This window comes from Pinus tabuliformis, chromosome 2_2 (assembly GCF_031772625.1).
Source record: "Pinus tabuliformis cultivar Carrire ecotype Pingquan chromosome 2_2, CPIR1, whole genome shotgun sequence".
NCBI lineage: Eukaryota > Viridiplantae > Streptophyta > Pinopsida > Pinales > Pinaceae > Pinus > Pinus tabuliformis.
The window spans coordinates 248429116-248448348 of NC_142300.1; the positions used below are offsets into that span (position 1 = coordinate 248429116).

A 19233-nucleotide genomic window follows, 5' to 3' on the forward strand; every position below is an offset into this window, starting at 1 on the left:
TCGAGTAGTTAATCAAAGAAAATCATAAAAAGACACAAGGCATATAAAGAAGGGTGGAAAAATCAAGGTCGGGGCACCACATCTACCACGATTGCTCCCTCTTATACATTATAAACCCAAAGTGTGGGCTTCCCTTTTATTAGCTACCCTTGTACCCCAACATGTGGCCTAGGGGTGCCCCTTTTCATCCCATACTTCATTCACCTATTTGTCACATGCCACCACCTTTTGAAGGATGTACCTTGAATATATTATCCCCTTTAGAAGTAGAAACCACCTAATATGATACTTGGTTAACCCCATTTGGAGTTTAGGAGACATTGGCACATCCCGAAGCCCATTATGGAAGGGTAGAATATTATGAAGTCCCCACCTGTGTTCCATGATTGGTAGGCTCATTTACTCGATTTATCTAATGGCTTGTTGTACTGGAAGGCTAGGGGACACATTGGATCTTATGCAGGATTGCAGATGGTCTCCTTTTTGGGTTTGGTCTTCCTATACGGGGTCTTAATCCTCCAGAGGGCTACATTGGCACATGTAGGGTGTGTGTCGAGAGCCATGGGCCTCCACAACAGTAGACAACATTCCATGGATCCTCGAGGATGGTCAGAGATGCTCGAGATACTCTTATTGGACGAGGAAGATGCACCTGGTTCACCTTTGCTCAACCGACCCCACAAATGTACCATGCACTTGGCAGCTGACCCAGGACTTGTAGGATGATGTGACATCCCCTACACCATCATTAGAGCCCTTGCAGACGATCTACAAGCATCTTCGACTCATTTGGAGACCCATGAGGTTATTATTGTGCCCCCACACCCATTGGGAGCACCACAGGTTTATTGTTTGGAGAACAGGGGGCCAACCCCTTGTCCATCACTTGTGAGGGTCCTACTCTTCATTATGGCACCCATTGACCTCATCAGATCTTTTGAAGGGCCCTACAATATGTATTATTCATCATCTGATCTCTTAAGAGGCTTATTCTTTCATTTGTGAGCTAGTTTGGTGGGCTTGTCACCAAAAGTTAGAATATTAACACATTTTATTTTTGGGGCTTATGTAGGCCAAGGAGTCTAATTCGAATTCCTAATTTGTGTATAAATATAAGTGAAATGAGTTCATTTTCTCATCATCACTTTGGTTTGGATCTCTTCTCTCTCTTGAGATTTTCACCCTTGGATGAATTGGAGCTTTATGGATGAGTTCTGATGTGTGGATATTGGTCTATCTTCTCTTGGAGCTTCTCTTTTGTCAATTGTAAATGGTTGGATATACTCTGTTACATGTAAGTACATGCTTTTTAATGTTTTCTTGTTTACTTTTGTCATATACATTGGACTGGGATTTTTGCTGTTCTAAGGCTAATTGCTGCATGTATTTATTGCTTAAAATTGTGGAATTTGTCTTTATTATAGCATCTCTCAATGTATGGGCGATGTAGTATGAACGAAATCTCCTAGGGGTAATTCTATCAAAGAATTTGACCTCGATAAGCCATTTCCTTTGCACATCGAAGTATAAAAGCTACAAGGTTGCTTCTTCTTGACCTAGAGGGATAGCCAAGTGATCAAGGTCTCTTTGACTGGGAACCAAGAAATCCTACTGATATTCATCATAGACTCCATTCTCCCAAAGATTAAGGCACTGATCTACCAAGGGTGGTCACTAAAAATCATAATTCTTTCACCTCCTTCCAGGTCTATCCAGGTTGGGGTACCTAGGGCATCAATTGCCCAACAAGCTAACCCTCCAAAAAATTCCATCTCCTAGAGTCTCTTGCGCTAGCCTTTCCTCAAGCTCTCCCCCAATTTTGAAGCCATTCCGATGGTAGAGTTGGGAGTGTTGACCATTACGTGTCAACGACCCATAGCAGTACACCCTCTTTTTTTGCAAAAAGGATAGCCCCTGATCGGTTTGTTCATGCCGTACAACTATCATTATCAATTTCACCTTCAAGATGTTATGTAAACCCTTTCATAATGTAAATAATTTCAACAGATCCATGTCGTGTATGTAATTGCCTAGGTAAACCTACTTTTCTGGTGACTATTTACATTCTGGGATGTTTTTTGTTTCACCGATCCATTCTCGGATGTTTTTTGTTTCACCGATCCATTTTCAGATGGTCAACAGAGTTTTCCTTTAGTCTTACCCAGAGCCGGAATGGATTTTGTCACTGGGATCTTAGGCAAGTCTTAGTGTTCTAGATCGAGTCTAATGTAAAAGTGATTTGGGAATAATCCTAACTATTTGGTTAGGCTTTTTTATTATAAATTGCTTGGTCTGCTGGATTATATTTGTGTCGCATAAATGGGTAGTCTGTGAGGGTCTTTTACAAATGGGTTTTTCCCCTTGAGATGTAAAAAGTATGAAAATCATGAAAGAAAGTGTTTAGTCTGTGAGGGTCTTTTACAAATGGGTTTTTCCCCTTGAGATATTAAAAGTATGAAAATCATGAAGAAAAGTGTTTTGAGGGTTGGAAAAATAATTTATCCACTCAGGTTAATTAATTAAATTTTCTGGCAAAAAATCAATTAAAATCCTAAGCCAGAAATTTAATTAATTCTAGGTCCTAGGTAAATTTAAATTCTCTAAAGGCAAAATTCGTCAGTCTTAAAAAATTAAATTTTAAGAGGTCTAGGGACTAAGGTAAATTAAATATTTTGATAAATTTTAAGTCTTTGATCCCTGGGGTTAAGTCAAAGTCAAAATTTTGAGGAAATTAATTCAAAAATTTAATTTTTGAATTAATTAAAATACATTTAATTCAAAAATTCGAATTTTCTCAAGAATTTAAAGTTTCGACGGATGAGATTAAAAGAAATTTTGATCCTCATTAGTGGTCGAGATTGCTTTGATGAGGATCACTCGAACTAGCCATTGGAGGATTTATCTTTAAATAAGAAGTCATTCGTCAGTCAATTATTTAACCTTTGAGTCATGTGCTAAGCGAAAAGCTCGTGTAATTTTTTCGAATAATAAAGAAAGACTTTGGGATTAATTTTTGGCGGTGTTACTCTTCATAGAAATACTGTAAGATGTGTCATTTTCATGCGTAATTTTTTTTAGCCATTGATGATAGCGCCTGAAGAGTGATTTGAGTATAGGGACCTTGCTTAGTCGCTGGAGTTTAAGTGATAATTTAAATTTTGAATGTAATAGCAGGTATCTCTATTTATCTGAATTTTATTATCATTTTCTCACTCTATTTTGATGGCTGGATTGAGTTTTGCAGGAAAATCTTGATTTTTAGATCATCGGGCGTTCGGGGAAGTTTTCAGTTGGACCAGCCAACTCCCGATCCATGTTTTCTGAAGAGCCCAACTTAATTTGATCCCGGGCTTATCATAAGATTTTTTTATTGGTGATGCATGAAGGGTTTTGAGCTAAGCACCTCCTTTAAAATTTAAAAATTTAATTTTTTATGTGCGAAATTGATGAATCTCGCTGTTGAGAGCCTTAGATTATCAGATCTGGGAGCGGAGTTGGACTCACACTCCTCAAATCTGATAGATCTACCATTCTTGTACATAGATCTGTAAATTATTTTTGGTTTTCTGACTTGGGTTTTTCTGGGTTTTAGTTTTATCATTGTATATATCGTTTGGGTGTTTTTTGTTGTCTTGCAACTACAGATCTGAGGAAGAAATCTGTGTAGAGTCCAGATCTAGGCCCTGGAGGGTAAGATCTGGATCTCTGGGGTTCATCAACATCATTTTGTAGGAATATTATTCAAATTAATTTTGCAGTCTAAGGGTTTAAAGAGTTTTAAATATGGAAAATTTTATAACGGTTCCAAAATTCTTAGATCTGGAAAATTTCATGAGGGTTTTAGGGTTAGATCTGAAGCAAGTGGATTCAACATTTTAATTAAGATTTCCGGAAAGTTTTCAAAGGGTTTCTGGGCTACCATTTTGCTGATTGGTTTGCTGCCTAGGTTTTTGGGTTCACTGTGCAATTTTGAAATTTTTGTTTTAAAACCCTTGCTGCCATATATCAAATCTGCATTTTCCTCCTTCAAACTGTCGTTGCTAAACCTGTGTCTTAGCCTCAAACGCGTCCCTCTTCTGCTTACAGCCCTCGATTCTCCCTCATTCCATCTACCTATCCCCTTGCAGCTCCATCTTCTGCATCTCAACGGAGCTCCATCTTCTGCATCTCATCGCTGCTCGGATCCTTTCCGCCCACTCTCCTCATCGCTGCTAACCCACAACTGCAGCTCATCCACTCATACCCATCTCGCTCTGTCTGCGGCTCCAAGCTTGCAACCCTTCGAAGCTCCTTGCTGCTCCGTCCATCTCACGGTCCCAAACCTGTATCCACCATCCGCCCCACTCCTCGACCTGTGTCGAACCTCGTTGCCTGCCATTGAACCTGCGGCTCTATGTCCGCCATTGAGTAGAGCTCCTCTCCATGCACTGTCTACCGCCGTCTTGCAAAAACAAAACAAACGATTTCTTCCCTTTTTTTTGTTTGATTTCTTATGCATTGACTTTTTAGGGTTAGCGTAGTTTTTCCTTTTATTTTGAAATTTGGGTTTGATTCTTATTTAGTTTAGTTAGTTTCTGTATTTTATGATTTTGATTGTGATTCAAAAATATAAAAATTTCTAAAATCTAAAAAATCCTAAAAATAAAAAAATCTATTTTTTTAAAATTCTGGTGGCTAAGGAATTAAATTAAAAAAGGATTTGCACTTTCACATTAAAATTTTTAATGTGGCTTATGGCCCATTAAAATTTGAATTTATTAATCCTTTTGATTTACTTTGTCATATTACAAATTTAATTTCGTCATTCACCACATTAAATTAATGCTCTAAGGAACAATTGAATTGATTACATAAATTTCCTTGGTGTCATTTTGTGGTAATATTTCTCTATTGTCAAGTGCGATTAATGTTTCAAAAAATTATATTGGCGATAGGAGGAAGTTAATTAATTCTAGATCTGGGTCATTAATGAAAATTATTTTAAATCTAGAATCTCTTGCATATTGCAGTTTTGGGCGTTTACATTGATCATTCATGATTGTCACTATTCGTCACATATTGGAAAATTGTTCTGGATAACTTGTTTTTACTTAATCTACGGTTAATTGAACATAAAGGCACTGGTCTATAATCATTTCTATCTTGTGGTCGTGTCTTGGTTACATTAGCGTTTAATCTATTCATCTGAGTTAATCAAGACTCATTTACATTCGTCAAGTTGTCCATCTTTAAGTCTCCTAGAGCCTGTGTTCCACAGGCTTTTCTCATTCATTCACCTTAGGGACTACCCCCCTTGACTTGTCTAGGAGAGAGTCTAAACAGAGTGAGTAAGGATTAGAGTGACAACCCTTACTCTGAGCGTTGTTGCGGTGCCTAGACACTTTTGCGACAACATTTTTTGGCGCTATTGCCAGGGATATTTTATTCTTGGCGTTTCATCGACATTTCCTCATCATTCTTCTCATTTCTCATCTCTCATTTGAGCTGGCAATGACAACACTTCTTGGCATTGCCACCAAGGACCAATTTATTGGGCCTTGGCTCTATGAAATTCATCTTTCATCTTTCAATCATTCATTTTAGCCGGCAACGCCAACATTTTTTGGTGCCATTGACGGGGATAGAGTTTTTTTGTCCTTGGTCCTCACGATAATTTTCTAATCATCTACTCTTTCATCATTTCTTATCCCATCCGCACAACATTTCTTGGCGTCATTTGATCTTTTCATCGCCTTATCTTTCGTCATCTTATTAATCGTTTCATCTGCACTTTTAGCACCTGGACATTTCGGTTCGTTTCTTGTTTGGGTGGCGACTCCAACTCTTTCATCCATTATTTCTCAAACAATAAGCCCTTCCTTATATCCAACTGTTTTTTCCTTTTGGATCTTAGAGTTAGATTCGTGTTCAAGTGGCGACTCCTCTTTCATTTCTTACAAGAATTTCTACTAGAAGCTCGCTTCTTGTGGATCTCTTGATTTTCTTGAGCAGGGGTCTCTCTCTAGCATCCATTTGGTCCCTCCTTATCCCTTTAAGCAAGTCATCATGGATGACTTGTTTGCCCCGTGTCATTTTACTAACTTTCTCCATGATATGCCGGAAGAGGCCATTCATAAATTACCTTTGTTCTCGGGTGGTGATTCAACCGTTGCTAGAAAACATCTATCCAGGGTTACTCATATAATAATCAGATATTGTAGTTCTTCCCAATATAAACATGAAGATGTCAAGATGCGTCTATTTGCCTTTTCTTTAGAGGGTGATGCTTTGAATTGGTTTCATAATTGTCCTGGAGATTCTTTCCCTTCTTTACAAGACATCATCAATACTTTTGAAGATAGATATGGAGATCAAGGTGGGTCGCCTTGTGCCCCTAAATACTATGCAATAGGATGAAAGTGATCTTGTAAAGGATCCAACTGTCAATGAAAGATTTCAAGACAATTCTCCATATCAGAATGTGCCATCCACTTGTATCGTTGCAAGACGAATCCATGATAGTGGAAAAACATGAACAAGTTGTCAAATCAGTGTTGACAATGAAAGGGAAAATGATAAGCATCTTATAGAAGAACTAAACTCCTTCCTCTTTCTTAATCTTCATGCCTTCTCATGTTTTCTTAATTCTTTCATTTGCTGATCAAGCTCAGATAGATCACTGTTACATACTCAGAGCATTATCATATCAGTCTCCTAGTGTGAGTTATCTTTGGAAAAGGACAAGCAAGTGAGCCTCAATTTCTATTTGAGGCAGGATGAGTTACATGAGTCAGTTAGGCTCAGTTAACTTAGCAATCACAAGTTCGAGTTCCCAAAATAAACTTGCTAGATTTAGCTAATGCGAATTGCTTATAAGGAGGATGAAGGCACATAATTGGATCATTGTTTTTGTGAGCACAAGGTTGTGAGACAAGACAATAGTTAGCACGAGTTTTGTGTGTGAGCTAAGGGGGTGCACTGGGATTAGAAGGGATAATGTCAGGGAAAAATACATATGGTGATCAACCTTACAAGGCTTTATTGATGCAAGTGCTCTCTTAAACCATGATTCCTAGCAATACCTATTCCGTGATACCCGCACACCATCCTAGGGTATAAGAATATCCATCAAGGCAGGGAGTTACTGCCCACCAGGGAGAAGTCAACAATGCCATAGAGGTAGTCATATCATGAAACAAACAAATAGCCATAGCCGTCCACACCAGTGGGGATCTAAGAGTCACTTTCACAAGATAACACACACCCACATGGCTTTACAGGGTTATAAGACACATTCTTTGGGCTTATATGGCATGGCCAAAAAGTTATGGAGTACCCCTGCTGAAAGAGGGGTAACAGGTAACATGGTTGTTAATTGTTAGTGTTTAGGTTATATACAATATTGAAAACTATTACAGTTATAAAGTTAGATCTTACTCTTGAAGGTCAGAAGTTATGAACCTTGTTCGATTCATTGTTCTATGTAACTATATAATGTACTTTGACAACAAACTTGAAAACTCCTTGAGAGTGTAGTGCTCCTTTGATGTGAGGGGTGGAGTAATGAAAAAATTATATAGCTATAAACTTAAACTAATGTGTGATCTTTGGGGTTTGGGAAAAACTCAAATTTCTACCATGCGGGCATATGTCCCAGTTGAGTAGAGGATTGTTGATGAATGGCAAAGAGTAGTTTTAGGTGGTTTGGGGCTGATTCTGGACTTTGACATCAATCTATATGCTAGGAAAAATAATGTGATCTTCATAGAATCAAAACATAGAATTTGTTATGGTAATTGATCTATAGTCTATGGTGACAAAATTTTCTATTTGGATTCAAGATTCCATAGAGTCCTGATGTAACTGTGATTTTGTATAATAAGTCAAGATCTCTATTGAAATCAATTAATGTTGCAATTGGTAAGGTTTGGTAACTCCATTTAATTTTTAAAATTGTCAGCTCAGAGATGAATTTCTCGTAGAAGAAATCATATCTTTCAGTTCTGTTTGAACCACCTATAATTTTCATTTCTGACAATTCTGATATGACTTTCCAAAAATAGTAAGTCATGTCTCAATTTGGAAGCGACTTTCCAAAAATAGAAAGTCATGTCTAAATGATCAAAGATGATCTCGACATATGTAATCCACATTAGAATCAAATCAATCATGATTATACAAGTCAAGAATTAATATTTTTATCGTTACTAGTATTTTTTTTTTTTTTTTTTCCACAGAAAAATTCCAACCTTTTATTGATAAAAAGGGTTACATAGAGTATGTAAGTATGACGCCCAGCCTGAAACCGCCAACAAAATAGGCGAGACTCAGCAATCAAAAACGCTCTCTGACAGAGATCCCGTCACAGGAGGGAAGAACCTCCCAGGCCACTCAAAACAATTGAGCACCGTCCTATCGCCCCGCAGCAAAATCGTGAAGAGCCACCGCAAGGGGATAGAACCTAACCACCAGCAAAGATGAATACGCTGATCCACAACAAAAACCATCCACAGTATTTTGGAGGAAAAGGAAAACCGGTATGAGAAAATTGGAACCACTGCCCGGGCATCCACAGATAGGGAAGACAACCCAAGAAAAAGGCAGAGGAGAAAAATGAGAGAAGGAGACATGGAAAAAAGAAACGAAAACACACACAAGTATATACAGGGACAGAGGAAGCGAGAAGAGAGATTAAGCGAAAATGGGTTGTTCAATAGGCCGAACAGACCCATTATCAACCTCCGAGACAGTCCACGACCCCATCTCACGAGCTACTCCTTCTTTAGAAAGACGATCCGCTTCAGAATTCCTTTCTCGGTATATATGACTTAGAGAAATCTCCGTAAAACAATTTTTGAGCCGAGAAACTTCTTTAAACAGAGGAAGCAGAGTAAGATTATGGCAGCGATGAGCCCCGTTGAACCATTGAACCACATTCATGGAATCCCCAAAAAGCTGAACTTCTCGCACATCACGGAGGATAAGCCAGCAGAGGAGTAGATGAAGGGCTTTCAATTCGGCAAAATTATTTGAACCCTGTCCCAGACCTACTGAGGCTTTAAGAATCTTCATTTCTGAAAGATGTATGATCAAGCCAGCCCCACACCGACCATTAATATCCGACGGCCCATCAAAATAAGCCCACGGCCTAGATTGTCTAATGACTTCTTGACAAACAGCTCTGGAGGAAATAGGAGCTTGAGGAATAGGAATGCTTTCATATATTCGTTACTAGTATTATTGTTATTATGATACTATTATTTATAAAATAGTCTAAAGTCATTCACCTTTAATAGGTTAATGAAAACAATTTTTCTCATGGAATAAGTAAATTGAGAATCTCTTACTTGGAAAATCAAACCTTTCTCTTGGAATAAATAGTAACTCCACACTTAAAGAATGTAACTCTCCCTCACTAATTCAATGTGTGGCAAAAGGGTAACTCCTCCTTATTAAATGCACTTGTAACTCCCTCATTCAATTCGATTTGTAACTCTCACCAAATATCCTCTCATGTCTAAGTGTAACTCTCTCTCTCCCTAATTCGAATTGTAACTCCTCAAGACAAGCGTACCCACTCTTTATTCTTAAGATGAGTTACACTTCTCCTCAAGTAACTCCTCCCTCATGGAATTCAATTCTCCTATTATTGGCTCAAGGCATGAATTCATTTTGTAACTCTTCCTTTCTCATCTATTTAAGCAAGAGCAAGTGAGAGTTGAGAGTAACATGTTCATTGTGAAGGAGAGCTAGTGTTGAGAGTGTGCAAGAGAAGTGTGAGAGCAAGTGAAGAGAAAGGGCAAGGAAAGAGCTGGAGCAAGGGAAGATGACAAGATCTCATCAAGAGAAGGAGGAGATCTTCAAGCAAAAAGCAAGAACACTTCAGCTGCAAGTTGATCAGACATTTGTGACTTTATTCATTCTCATTCTCTCTCTCTCTCTCTCTCTGTACTCTGCTGAACAATTGAAGAAATCTAATAGAAGAAGAATCATTTGGGTTTCCCCTTGTGGGTTTTGCCCTGGTTATTGGACTTAACTCTCAGTGTCTCATATTTGTGCTTGGCTGTCTTCATATGATCCTTAAGTTTATTTTCTATCTACAACTGCTGATCTGAAAAGTTGTGAAGAAGAAATCTGCATTCTAAGTAATTGTAACAACATAAAATATTCAATTTTCTGCAAAGTACATTCAACTTTCTGCAAAGTACATTCAGTTCCATTCAATTTTCTACAAAGCACATTCAATTTTATGCAAGTACATTCAGTTTTCTGCATAGAACTTTCAAGTTTTTGCAAATATTTTTTAAATTTTTGCATAGAACTTTCAGATTTTTAACATTAATTAGTGCACTTGCATTGAATCCGCTAAAGTGTATTTGTAAAAGTGAGAATAGATTATTCTTTATGGTAGCAATGGTCTGCTAATATTGCTGAAACTATGGCTTTCTTTGCAGGAAGATGCAGGCCGTCTTCAATTCGTGTGTTTTAGTAATGATGGAATTGATCAACATATGATCTGGTTTTCCCTTAACCCACTTCAAAATTTTCAAGTGCTGTGGATTTTCTAAATTTGGATCTCTTACCACTTTCTGTGATATGATGATTTATTTTCTGATACAAACATAAAACTGATGGATTGCATTAATGGTAATAACACGATTCAGTTGTTTCTTTGAAAATGTCTTGTGTGCTATCTAAGAAACTGTCTTGTAAATTATACAGGCTTATTGGATTAAAGAATATATTTGCAAGGCAACTTCCCAATATGCCAAAGGCGTACATTGTTAGACTTGTAATGGACAGGTATTCTCTCTTGATACTTTCTGAGATTCAACTGAAATATTGTTAAATTGGTGAGGTATTGTGAAAGTGTATCAGACTTTTGTCTATCTACCATTTTTTCAACTATCTGATATAATTAGGCAGTTTTAACAATTAGAAATACAAAAAATCTCTCTTTGTAATTCCCAAAATATCTGATGAATGATATTATCGAAAGCATGATTACATCCCTGTTTACGGGCAATCTAGACATGAAAGATTTAACTTGGCCATTGTGAAAATGTGAGTGTTTCTGTTTATTACTAAAACTAAGCACAAGGGGGAAGTGAATAATGATTGTCTTCTTACTGATTTTGCTATGTCTCACTACAGTGGTGGTCTAGAAGGTACAGCTCATGTACTTTCATAGTTTTGGTCAGTTTGGATTTGCTTGTTTGCTGTTTATCAGTTATACCTTGATATGGATTAAGTTTAACAGTCTAAGGCCATAGATGCCTAGAAGAAGGCTGCCTTGTATAGGCCAGTCCTGTTTTGATCTCTGTCTCGTACTCATTCCTAAGATTGCATTCTTTTATAGAATATAGTTCAGTTCCTGCAAGTGTGGTGGTTGGTTTGTGAATATAGACAACAGGAGTCTAAAATCAAATATTTTGGAATTGATAAATGACAGATCTCTTCTTATCATTGCATTTGACATATTTCTTCCTACGAACTTAGTGTTGGCATTCAGTCATAATGAATCCTAATGTCACTACAACAGCTTTGGATATTTTGGAACATGTATGCTTAAGTTTATATATATATATATACATCTGAATGTTGAATCAGATTGAATGGACCCCAAATATAAATATAGCCTAAGGAAGTGCCTTTGTGCCTTTTTAATGATTGGTTGTGTCTTTTTACTTATTTATTATTATGTTATTTATTTATTTCTATTAATTGCTTATTGATATTTATTATTATATTTATCTATTAGCTAACTTTATTTTATGTATATAACTTTCCCTATAGGCCTTAGAGAGAACAATTTTACATGCAATAATGAAGCAAAATTTCAGTAATGATGAAGCATTTAGTCATGGCATAATATAAACCCTACTTTAAACATAAAGCATGCAAAATATCAATAATAAGACAATAAACTTACAGAGTCCTCCATAAAATCACTTCTTTCAATCCCAAAACAATGTCTCCATGCAAAAGTCACATGCACAAGAAAGTTGCATCCATAAAGATCACATCTTGCCCATTGTAGTGAAAAAGACTAGTTGGCACTCTCTTGAAGAGGAAAAGTATGTAATGTGTTATGATGAATAAATGAAATGAGGGGAGGCTCTATTTATATGAGATTTATCCCACTCATTTTTACGATAATACAACTAAGTAGCCCTATTGATAAGTTTACTTTAAGTGTTCCACAACATAGAGGCTACAAGCCAACCTTATAGTTCAAAAACATACATAACTAAAATGCCATAAATGCCCACACGCGTGGGAGAAAATCCTCGTCAAGCATGACCTCATCCTCCAAATGAGCTCTAAGTGCCACAAATAGGTGTCATATGTGCTAATGTGTTTTCCATACTCCAAGATGAATCTCCTAGATCACGTGCAAGCCTCCAAAGTGACTTTATGCCAACACATCATCTCCATGGTGCCCAATGTCACCCTCCAAAGGGCAAGAGGGGTGACATGGCACTCTCTGACTCAAGTCTTGAGTTTCAAAAGTGCAAGCCCTCCCTTGTCATCATAGGGATGGCCATCATCATCCGAGCTCCAGAACAAGTGATGCCCATCAAAGAGTGTTAGGGCCAACTTGGTGGCATCATGTTCGAAATATTGAGGGGGGGGGGGTGAATCAGTATTTCTTTACAATTGTTAAATTATGCCAGATAAGATCATTAATTAAATCAGAACACAAGATGTACAATAAGAAAAATATTTTTTTAATGAAAAACAATGAGAACTACGATACTCTTATACAAAACAAGCTCCAACTTGTACAACAAATTCTTTTGCTTCTCCAAGGCTCCAACCTTGGGCGAGGACTCCAATCCTTACTTCAAATCCAAGGTCCACCTAAGGACTCCAATTCCTTAATCTCAATCTAGGCTCCAATCTGGGTATTCACAAGGCTCCAACCCTGTGTGAGGACTCCAATCCTCTAGGGCTCCAACCCTCTCTGCTTGCTTCAATCCTTTAAGGTAATTTCAATGTAGCTTCAAGTCTTCCAAAGGTTGCTACAATAAGACTTGAAAGAACTCTTAAACAATACTTCAACGATTTTTCAAGGGTGCCTGCTCCAACAATGCTTCACATACACCTCCAAGATCTCGTCAATGACTGTTCAACATCATGCTTCAAATTCAGCTACACAAGATCTTCAATGGTCGGCTTAGAAAGTATCTCCAAGGCTCTTCATGTCTGCACAGGGATACTTCACATGTCTTCAATGATTGCTACAGTATCAGCTCCTAGTATAGACAAGGATGTCAGCTCAACAAGTTCTTCAACCAGACTCTAGTAGCGCACTCCAATAATGCCTTAAAGATGCTCCAATTATAGTTTCCAAGATTGTCTTCAAATTTAACTCAAGAACGAATCCCAAACTCTATTATAGCTGCAATAAGATTCACAAAAATCTGCTTCAACCAATCTTCCAAACAACCCTAATATCTTCCTTGGAAATCGGCTTCAGGAGGTGACAAGATCCGCTTTCAAAAAAAATGCTTATCAATGCGTCAAGGAACTATATCCAACCTCTGCTTGTAGAAGACCCTCAAATCAAATCTGATCTGCTTCACAATTCTAAGTCTCCACTTCTATTCTCCACAGGTCTGAATCATTTCACATGCCCCAAGTCTAAGCTGTCAAACAAGCCAAAGGTCTGACCTGTCTTCAAACCACAGGTCCGAGCTTCCACAAGCAAAACACAGGTCCAAGCTTCCACAACAAATCACAGGCCCGAGCTTCCACAGGCAGATCACAGGTCGGAGGTTCTAGGTGCAACGAAAATCACAAATTTTTTGTCCTTTTTAGAACATAGATAGACCTCTGATTTTTGCACTTTTCAACAGAGAAATGAGCTTAGACTTTAGCAAAGTTTCTTGGAGAGACAAACCTCAGATTTGTGCTTTAAATTGGTGAACCTTCATTGTATATCACAAAGCGATTATGTTACTGACAGATGTCCAGGTCTTGACCTCCTTTTAGTTCTAGAGCGAGGGAGTATTTCTTCTTTTGTTTTCATTGTAACCCCTTCTTCCTTCGCACTCCTGTTCAGGTTCTAATCCTTGTTTTTCACTGAGTTCAGTGTCGAATAGGCAGAAGAATGTGACACACGCACACACACATGCACTAATTTGGGTCTTGTTTTGAACTGACATGTCCTTGTTGGGGGTCGACATGATTAGGCTGACTTAATTATTTTTAATTGTAGAGCGGTCTTGTGGCGTTAAAAATAAACAAACTTCTGGCAAAAAATAAACAATCTTTGCAAAATATTAGATCAACATTGAAATGAGATTGAATAGGATCCAGAATGGGTCTTTGACAACCTTGAAGTTAGCGATACTCATGCCAAAGCATCCTCAGATTGAGTTTCCAAAATATTTTAGCTTCCCAATCAATTCCTCTTTAATATTTTCACATTTCTCTGCAGCCAATGCCTCTAACCGAATGATAGTCCTCCCTATTTGCTTATTAGAAGGCTCCAAGTCGAGTACCCTATTCATATTTGCAATAGTTTCCTCAAACTGTTCAAGTCTTTCATGGGCCTTTGCCCTTTTAATTAATGTCTTTATGTATGCTGGGTTTACCTCAAGTGCTTTTGTATTCTCTTTCACTGTTTCATCATATTTTCTCAGTTTGTAGCAGCAAACAACACGATTGGCAAAACACATTGAACATATTTCATTCGCCAGAATCCATTATTTAATATTGTATCAGTGAACTCTTATTCCAAGAGATCATGGTATTCACTTAAATAGAGATCATGTGTTAAATTCTTAATGCTATCAACACATATGCAAAATCCTTTGTACTGAGACCTAACACGATGATGAGATATAGGGTTGCATTTATAATAAACAAAATCTCATATCCATCTTCCTTCTAAGACATCGTTGCAACAGTCCTTTAATGGGAGACACCTTTTGCTTGAGCCATCAGTGACAATAATGACGACATCTCAACACATCCTGGGTCCACTGCGCACGTCATCAATATCTCCAACACCATGCTTCATGGGATCAACATTTTGGAATTTGGGGTTACCTTGAAGTGCCAAACATCATGTGAGATCATCAAGTAGCCCAAAGCTTTGCTCTGGATTGGCAATGTTGCATCAATAAGGTCATACTCTTGCTTTGAGATGGGTAAAACAGCCTCTCCTTTGCCGCTGATAAAGCGGGGCAATCATCTCAAGAGACATCTGCTGCTGTGATGAAAACCATCTGACAAGTGAAAATCAACAATCATTAGGTACAATAACCATAGATTCATCATAGTGGAACATACCTAATGTTGGGAGCACAATAATACTTCACACAAAGATCACCTTCAAATATCTAACTAGATTGAGTCCCGTAAACGAGTTACTTGCTTATGTTAGGGATGGTTAGATGGATAACCCTATTGGGTGTTTCCAACCCCCAAGAGGAAATAACAGGTCCCAAGTTAGCCCATCAATCCATAGGTGTGTGTGAAGATGGTGGCATTGTAGTGGGAATGGCTTTAGGGCAGGGTGTGATAGCCAAGTGACTAGCTAATGGTGGAGGCAATCATGGAGGCATGTGTTACCCCTTTCCTCAGCCTACTTTTTCCACCCCTCTAGTGAGTTGTGCGTTGTTTACACATAAAATAAGGTAAATGCATCACCACTATGTTAGAGGAAACTCATGGTCTAACCATGCAACACAAAATGAAAGTGACTAGGGTGTGATTGTGTGATCACCATGATGAAGAAACGATCATGTGTATTTACGGCACATGAGGAGGATAATTGACACTCAGATTTTACCTTTGCATGAGCTAGAAAATGGAGGAAGATGACATGTGGCACTACACTCATCAAAAACATTGTATTTAGTAGTTTTATGGGCCTTTTTTACATAATTTGCACACTTATGTTGTTATTGAAAAGATTTCAGTATTTTGAGAGCCTCATGAGGAAAATAATATTTTAATGTAGAGGAATTGGAGCCCAAACCTCTATAAGGGTTTTCTTTCTCCATTTGCAGTTTGGGAATTATTGAATGGAAGAAGTTGTGAGCAAGCTAGCTCCAAGCATTGGAGTAAGGTAACATTGTTGTTTAAGTCATGGTTTCTATTGTTTGTAATATCTAAATTTGTGGCATGTGTTCTAGGTGCACCTTTGGTAGGCTTGTTATTGTAGGTTAGACTATCAAAGCTAAAGCTAGGTGCACCTTGTCTTAAGGAGAAGAATCAAAGCACTAGATCTCCTATTGTGACAACATGCTTATGCCATGTCCAAGAGAGAAGGGGTTTTAATCCCTAAACCTCCTAAGTTGAGTGTGCTTAACCGCTCCTATGTTTGGTTTGTTTGTCGAGCTCCTATTGTGAGTCCCTTCCATTATATAATTTGTTGTCTCTTGCTTACTAATCCTTAGTAGAATTCCCTCTTAGATTGCATCGATGGCTCCATAACACAAGTAATAAGGCACTGGATCCCTTTCATCCATCATCCTCAATCATTAAAAGGGAAATCAACCCTCCATATGAGAAAATCCACATTCTCTTTATCAATGGTGGCTTCACTCATTGCGAGGTTGAGCATGATATGTATATTCGTCATCAAGATGGATAATCTACAATTATTGTGCTATATATGTATGATCTCTTCCTAATTGGTTACTCCACATCTATGATAAATGATTTTAAGCAACAACTGAAGGATTCCTTTCAGATGACTAATTTAGGGTCATTTGATTGCTTTTTGGGTCTTTAAATTTTTTAGAGTTTTAGGATTTCCTTTCTCAGCCTTAGTACGCCTTAGATCTCTTGCAACACTTTGGTATGATTACTTCTAACTTTCGGGATGAAGTTTTAGGTTTAGTGTTCTTCATCCTTATTTGATGTGATTATTTCCCTCTTTTGCAATCAGTGTGTGCTCTTGCTACATCCAGGAATTGTTACCTCTCATGTCTTCAAGGTTACACATTTTTGTAGCACATTTCACATTGTTGTAGGCCTAAGGTCACAAGTTAAAGTCTTGTAGCAACCATGTGAGGCCTTGTATTAGGTGTCCTAGACCTTGTTTTTGGTTGAACCATGGTTGATCCCTTTAGGTTCATCTTTGGCTTCTTTTGTCCTGGATAGGATGGAGGGACTTGGATGGGCATACTTGAGGACTCATGGGTTTAGAGGAGCTTACTTTTGTAGGGTTGATCACTAGTGTATGGGCCAGTCCAACCCATGTCAAGGTGCACCTATCTCGTACCACATGGTTATGAGTCTATTGAGTCTATAGGTGGCCTTGGCTTTGGTGTAGTATCCCTTAGATGGTTCTCAACATGGAAGTCTCACAGTTATCAACTTTTCATGCTTCCTAAGGTAGTTCACTCTTCTCAATGCAAGTGGTCTAGAAGAAAAAAAGTCAAATTGGTTCCAACTGATGCAGTTTGATGAGAGGATGACATGCCACATGGAATTTTTCCAATCAGTTAAGGCACGATCAAGTTATGGTTAGTCAAAGTTGGTCAATAGGTATTACAGGTTTTCATGTCGCAACATTGGTCAATTTTTGACTTGCATTACATAAAAAACGGTCTATAGGAGAGGGAGAAAAAAGCCCATGTTTTAGATTTCACAAATCCTGAAGGGCATTAGAGATCCACTGTTTGGGCGTGATAAGGTGGCATTGACTAGGGTAATTGTTAATTCTAGGCAACAACAGTATGTTCTATGCTTTAGAGCAATTTTACTTCAATTTCTTTATGAGCCCAATATCAATTTGAGTTCAGCAATCACATAAACATGTAAGTAAAATGATGATAGAACATAAACATAAACAATAGAAGACAAGCCAAGACAAGAGGACACAAGATGTGGCACCAGCGAGGGACAAACCCCAACGTGAGGAAACCCTTGATCAAATCTTCTTTTAGTCTTCAATTGTTCAGCAAAGAGAGATGGTACAATTTACAAATTTTGATAATTTATAACAACAACAAAAGAGCCCTAACTAGAAAAGTCAATGCTGGTCAACAGGGCAGATCTGACCCTCAAAGATTCGGTCAACTTCAGTCAACTTTGGCCTCCAAATAGCAGGATGAAACAACCCTCAAAATAGTCGAATTCTTCCCAGTCAAATTTTGGTCAAACAATCAACCTGCGGTCAGCCCTAACCACGGGCAACATTGGTCAAAACTCCTTGATTTTCGTGCCCAGAATTGCGGCTTGCTTATATAGAGATTCCTCACCCAAACTGAAGTCAAACAGGTCAACGCAGTCAAACAGCCTCCCAACAACTCGGTCAACATTGGTCAACGCAAGAAACAGAAACCCTAGTTCACACGTGTGGAGAGAGAGAAGACTGCCTCAGATAGTGTGCCTAATCACAAGAGGAGAGAGAGATATGTGTGATGAGCTAAGTCACTTGACATGGGGATTCGGGATTCGTAGGATACGGGGATTCGAGTGTCGGATTCAGACACGTTGACCCCCTGGAACAGGACACGTAGGATTCGTTATCTATATATATATATATTAAAAATTAGATATTTCTTACACAAATTCTCATTAATGATACAAATTCATTGATTTCAAACATAGATCTTCATCTAGATGTTAGTTTTATTGTTTACAAAGTAAGTTAGTAACATTATAGCATGCATAGTACATACAAAATTCAAATATCTGCATAAACCCTCACAAACCTCATAAACCCTCATAAACCTCATAAACGCTCATAAACCCTCACAAACCCTCACAAACCTCATAAACCCTCCCTCATAAACCCTCACAAACCTCATAAACCCTCATAAACCGTCCCTCATAAACCCTCACAAACCTCATAAACCCTCATAAACCCTCCCTCATAAACCTCATAAACCCTCACTTTTTTGGGATTCGAATCCCAAAATCGGGACACGATGTGTCCTAACGGGACACGACCAGGATTCGATGGTGTCCCGTTAGGACACGTGGTGTCCTATTTTTGGATTCGAATTCCCATCGAATTGTGTTGGATTCGTGGGATTCGGACACGTGGCTTGTTTTGGACGAATCTGGTTTCATAGGTGATGAGATGATGGTCAAAATGACTTGAGGTCTCCTTCTTTTTATATGCTACGTTGAGGATGAATTGGGGGCTTGTGTTCCTGTTTTGCTTGCTGGCCGACGTTGAAAATTTGTCCATAATATAAACAAATTCATATCTTCATTTGTACATGTCAGAATCGGATGATCTTTAGATCAATCCTACACCTCTCCGAGAGAGGAATCTAA

General features: G+C 38.1%; 1 protein-coding gene across 1 annotated transcript in view; it reads left to right on the top strand.

Annotated features, from left to right (window-relative positions):
* LOC149192223 (histone acetyltransferase GCN5-like) overlaps window positions 1-19233 on the top strand; it is a 413833-nt gene that overhangs the window by 41526 nt on the left and 353074 nt on the right. Inside the window, exons 2-3 of the mRNA XM_089404505.1 lie at window positions 10434-10498; window positions 10702-10782. Coding sequence (XP_089260631.1) covers window positions 10434-10498; window positions 10702-10782 — 146 coding nt within the window. The remainder of the gene's footprint in view (window positions 1-10433; window positions 10499-10701; window positions 10783-19233) is intronic.